At 36.7% G+C, this 6,012-nt stretch overlaps 1 protein-coding gene across 1 annotated transcript; it reads right to left on the reverse strand.

Annotated features, from left to right (window-relative positions):
- Window positions 1–1,142: 1,142 nt before the first annotated feature.
- On the reverse strand, window positions 1,143–4,750 carry cfd (complement factor D (adipsin)). Its single transcript, XM_034235273.1, has 5 exons — window positions 4,606–4,750; window positions 3,335–3,491; window positions 2,696–2,837; window positions 2,287–2,577; window positions 1,143–1,559 (listed from the first exon to the last, which is right to left on the reverse strand). The coding sequence occupies exons 1-5, from the start codon at window positions 4,667–4,669 to the stop codon at window positions 1,386–1,388; spliced, it is 828 nt and encodes a 275-aa protein (XP_034091164.1). The 5' UTR covers window positions 4,670–4,750; the 3' UTR covers window positions 1,143–1,385.
- Between the last annotated feature and the right edge of the window lie 1,262 nt (window positions 4,751–6,012).

A 6,012-nucleotide genomic window follows, 5' to 3' on the forward strand; every position in this document is an offset into this window, starting at 1 on the left:
TTATTTAGGTTTTGGCCCAATAAAGCAGTTAACAAAAATAAATGTTACGAATTTGACAAACATATCCCCCCGTTTTACACTGCCTTGTTCGGGCCCTTTCGTGTTGACAGCTGGAGGCAGCAGTGCACAGCAGCACAGGGAGATGGTGCAATCCCTCAGTAATCCCAGCTGTTGAGTATGTAGGGGGAACTCCTATATATACTACAGCTTTGTCTCTGCGAATATTAATATATACATGCATGTGCAATCAATGATAATTCATGTTTATTTCTTGTTTATTATTGTTTTACACACTGTCATTTTGTGACTTTATCTTCAGTAAAACTAATCATTACACGTTTTAACAGATTTTCCTTTTTGTGTCTTGTATGTTAAACAGCATGTTCACAGGGAGGTTGTCTCACATTTTACCTGCATGTCTTGGTTCTAATGACTTTAGTTTACATCTCTACAGCAAGGCTGATTCAGCACTAATAAAGACAATAGACAATCACAGGATGCCTGCTTTTTGTGCCCAGAGCAGCAAACCAATGGAGTCAGGTGGGTAAAGGAAACCGAACCAGGCCAAATGATTAGGAGTTTACCGGAACCCCATAATGGTTCAGTTCATAATGTTCACTTTAAATAGGCCATTAACTTTGGAAATGCTGTTGTAATGTACTACATTTTGGGAAGATACATCTCTACAATATTGACTCACGTACTGCATTTTAAGATTCAAGGTAAATTATTCCTGTAGTGGTTATGGTTTGTGTTCATCTCCAGGACATGATCAAGTAAAGGTCTAAATATAAGCGTCTGTTGGTTTTTTGGTGCATGACAAAGAGATTTGTGCTTGTAGAGAGTACTGGTTTTTGAGTGAAGAAATGCTTGTGAGTGAGGTAACTGAGTTTATCATCAAATGTACAAATTCAGGAATTTATCATGTGCTATCTTATTGAGCATAAAGAGGAGTAAAAGAAGAAGTACAGCTGCCGGATGTATTCACTTTTGGATTTTCCCTTGACTTATCTGACACATTTAGAAGATTTGCTTGTTGATATATTGATTGCCTAACAGTTACATCCTTAACATCATCCTTCAGATGGACTCATGTGCCAACAATCTGATTACACATGGATAAACAAGATTGCCCTTAAAAATGTGTTCCGTTTTTTTTATTGTGCAGCTTTCATTTGACTTAATAAAGTATACAATAAAGCCTGTTAATCCAAAACACTTATTCTACACAGTAAGTGAGAAATCAAGGCAGACATCTGAATGTGATAAACTGTACTTTATTGTTTCCTTTATAACGTGATGGATAATCTATTTTTAAATGTGTTTGTAGTATGTTTGCAGTATTGCAGATCAATCTCTAGAGCGTCAGTGAAAGCAGGATTTTTTTAACTTCCAACTGCTTCAGTGGGCTGCAGGCCCATGGTGCTGGTGATCCACTCAGTGTAGAGGGAGATGATGGTGTAAATTCCAGGCTTTTTAATCTGGCCACACTTCTTTCCTCCGTTGGAAGTGATGCCCACTGCGACGCCGTTGTAGAGCAGAGGACCTCCAGAGTCACCCTGAGAGACAACAGAAACACACTTTCACTGCAAGTTTTCAATTTAAAAGCTGGATAACAATATTAGCATCGGTAAAGAACATGTCCTTCCGGCCACACAACCTAAAGATGTCATCATACTGTAGAAAAGGGGGGAAATCCCATCTGTGAACTTTTAATAAAGACATAACACTATACAATACAATACAGTATCACATACAATACATGTGATACTTTTACTTTACTTTTATTTAAATGTCTTTCTATTATAATTCAATACTAAAAAAAATGTATTTGACAGCTTTAGTTAGATTCTGATGAATAATACAAAATATAATCAAAATATATTCATCATATATTCTATACAGATCATGAGATAAAATATTATGAATCGATTGTTTTGATTCTCAAGCGTTCCCGCAGTGTATAGTAAAATAAAAAGTTATAAACATATTCATGCATCAATACTTCCAATTCAATATAACATATATTATTGTGGAATGGACCATCATGCATTTTGAGTACTTTTCTTTTCACTTTTACTGAAGTGCATTTGGAATGCAGGAATTTTGCATGTAACAGAGTTCTTCTTCATTCTAGTATATATGGCATATTTTACAAGTAAAGTAAAAGATCTGAGTACTCCATTCCCCAATGCATAACTTTCTCATAGCCTTCCAAACTTGATGCTGTCTCTCCCGTATGTGAAGAATCATTAACATTCAGTAAAGAGAATGACTAAACCTTACATCACACGTGTCTTCCTTCTTGTCAGGTTGGTCACAGGGGTCCGGGCAAATTTTATGAGCACACATCATGTTGTTGGTGAACTTCCTGCCAAAGTAGTCGCTGCGTCTGCACCGGACTGAGCTGACCATCTCTATGACCACCTCCTTCAGCTTGTCTGGCCTGGACCCCAGATCATCCTGGGACCCCCATCCAGCCGAGTCCACCTCTTCATCTATGCCGGGGTTTGTGCCACCTGTTCGCAGGAATGGCACTGCTTTAACAGCCTCAGAGATGTTGAATGGACGATCCAACTGAAAAAAATCAAGAAAATTGTTAAAAAATAGAATAAGCTTAATATCCATAGTTCTGTTGTTGGCTTGTTCTACAAACAGAACATCATAGCAGTTTAAATGTCAGTACCGCTGATACCTTGATTAAAGAAATGTCATTATCATAATTTGACGCCTTGAAGTCTGGGTGATTGTGAAGTTCCATGATATCAAATGTCTGCTTCGTCTCTTCAGCTTCACTCAGAGAATGGACACCCAGCACTACCTGCCTTCCATTTGGCCTGTGAAAAAAGAACAATAATTATTAATAATTCAATTATCTCCAAAACATTTCAACTGGAACAGCGTAACAAATGAGCAAAAACAGAATCTCCCCCAAATAGATTGATAAGGTCTTGTTGTTGTTGTTGTTGTTGTTGTTCTTCTTCTCCCTCTCCTTCTCCTTCTCATTCTGATTATTAATAGCATTATGAAGACATATTATATTACAAAAGAGCTAAACTGCATATGTTCCTAAAATACTCCAAATTAGGTAACAAACTAAATTATTTAATTAAACATAATAATATTTCCGCAGAAGACTCACAAACTAAATCCGAGATACGTTCCCTTACAAACTGGGTAATTTAGTGGAATATAAAGAAGTAAATATTTAAATAAATACTTAATATCTTAAATGTATTCTGTCCACTGGGACCAAATGGACTGTATACTTGTTTATCTGAACGTAATGCTTTCCTCATTGCAAACTACATTGATCAGAAGAGGATCTCCTCACCCTGTTGGCAGGCAGTGCACTGCAGTCATCACCCACTGATCTGCCACCACAAAGCCTCCACACTCGTGTTTCATGTTCTCTCCTTCAGGAACCTGGATGGAGGCCATGTAGGGCCGAGAGTGTGCCACCGCCTCTCTGCCACCGATTATGCCCTCACCTGAAATAATCAGAACACACCGAATAAAGTTTTTGACATTTATGGTTGTAGAGTAACAGTATATATAGCAAGGGAGCTTCAAAGCCCTATGGCTGGGGAAAAGCCTTTCAGCATTTATGCAAGGCAAGGGAAGTTTATTATATAGCACTTTAGACACAATGGGCTTTACAAAAAACATCAAAAGCATTCAGATATAGTGCAAAAGAATGTAAAAACAGTCATTAAAAAGCCAATTAAAAAGTCATTACATCTAATTCTGATTGACTTTTTATGCATTTATTAAATGAAATACCTATTCATATAACTAACACTGCACTGTCACCTTTTTATTTTTAAATTCCTGTCTTATTCTATTTTTATTTACTTGGCTTTTAAATGACTGTTTGTTGGAGAAATACTGTTGTCTCCACTTTATGGTTTGTTTTAATGCACTGAACTGTGCATGACCTTGCAGCTGCCTCTTGCTGTGGGGGGCAGGGCATTTCGGGTTGTTGATATTTATGAGGAGACAGACACATACTTGTTGTCTCCTAAATATCTAATTTCTATGAGGCGTGAAGGAAGAACGTGACTCTTTCCAGAAGACGTCGCAGATGATCCCGACACCATCTTTCCGACACCCGCGGATGATATTAGTGCCACCTCGATTTACGACTTTGTTGTTATCTATCTCCGTGTTTTGGACTATATAAGCCTGATGTTTTTTGCTGCTCCGGTGAGCAACATACCCCATGAGTTAAACCATATCCTTATGTGATTTAACTCTGCTCCTTCTTGCAAGAATAAATTAGTACCTGATTATTGATTCTCAACCTGGTGTCGAGTGATATTTTCCTAACACTGTTCTAAACATATCTTAATACATTTTAATTGCCATGTTTTTTTAAATGTTGCCTTGCCTAATTTCTATATCGAATCGTATCTGTAGGATATCAGCAAAGTGCTTGGAAACAATTGAAACATTTGCAAATAATAAACAAGACATTTCTACAATACAACAGTTTTTCAGAAACAATACAGACATCACAGGATAAATGTAAACCATTGAGCATGAATTATTCAGAAACAAAATCTAAACACATTCATCTTTTGCTATGAAAGAAAATCCACTCACTGTGTGAAATGAGGGCACAAACAAAAGCTGCAGCAGCCACAAGGACGTCTTTCTTTGACACCATGATGTCGGTTTGACTAAAACTGATCAGCAGCTGTGGTGTTTTAAAGACTTTCACCAGAAACACAGGAAAACATCCATCAAGTAGATACAGAGTGGTGCAAGACACCAGTGGGAGTCTGGCATCCTCTGTTTCCTGGAACAGGAAATAAAACAACATGTTGACTGATATCTCTGTATTTAAACATTTCTTCAGTTACATTTCTGAAATGTCCTTTTATTTTTGAATTTCTTTGTAATAATTGTAGATAACAGAATTGTAGATTTTCTCGCATTGTTGCACTCAAAATAATATACACATTTCTACAGATTCAAACGGTTTCAAACGATTGCAGCCCATTAGTTTTCCATTATGCAACAGTTGGTGAATCTTCTTCTTTACTCACGGTTTTTTTTGCTTCTAAAGTGTGGACATTGTTGGACACCAGCAGGAATAGTGCATCATTGTTTTCTTTCTTGCACTGTATGATTTAAGAACATTTCAAGTTACATAATGCTGATATTTGGATGAAGTCCACTGTTCCTCATGCACTCCAACACAACACCCGCAGGGAGAGGACAGACTTGCCTATGTTGTTATTTTATAATGTTTGTTTATTTGAAAGACATGGGATCTATTGAATTTTTTTTGGGGGGGGGAGATCTTCTTGAACATCATGCTACAGGGGTCTAAGGACAGAGAAGTCATATGATGTCAAATAATGCAGATTTGTGATATTAGTGGAATACACTGCTGTGTCAACTATAATACAGTATTATTGGATTTAGAGTTTTTAAATGTAACACAGTCTAAATGTTCTATTGAATATTGCCAATACAACCATGAGGTATGTTTTAAAGCTTCTGCTCTGATACTTTCTTTTTCCAGACCTGCACTGCCCTCTGCTGGTGTAAAAAGAGCACAACAAGGAGAACAAAAACACAATCTCACCAATTTAAGAAAAAAGTAACGTTAATATTTGACTTAGATAGAGAATGGGTTTAGCTGGAAGCTCTTATTAACTTTGTATATCAATAAAGTCAACTGGGTGAATTTAAAACATTAAAATACAAAACAAATGGTCCTGTCAAAAAGAGTTTTGCCTCTATTGATCAAACTAGATGACACTTGTATATCATTATAGGTATTTTCTCAGAAATGCTTACTGAGAGCATCCTTTCTTGTGTCTCAGGGGTTTGACCGTACAATAATCCTGTGGTCTCATCACAGTAAAGTGTGATGACATTTGATAAAACCAGCAAATATCAATACTTTTTTTTCCAAAAGTATATTTGCATTTTTATTACACCACATGACATGTACATATGCACACCCATCCCCATAAAAAAAACAAGAATTTAATCAAT

The sequence above is a fragment of the Gymnodraco acuticeps genome, unplaced genomic scaffold (assembly GCF_902827175.1).
Source record: "Gymnodraco acuticeps unplaced genomic scaffold, fGymAcu1.1, whole genome shotgun sequence".
In the NCBI taxonomy this organism is placed as follows: domain Eukaryota; kingdom Metazoa; phylum Chordata; class Actinopteri; order Perciformes; family Bathydraconidae; genus Gymnodraco; species Gymnodraco acuticeps.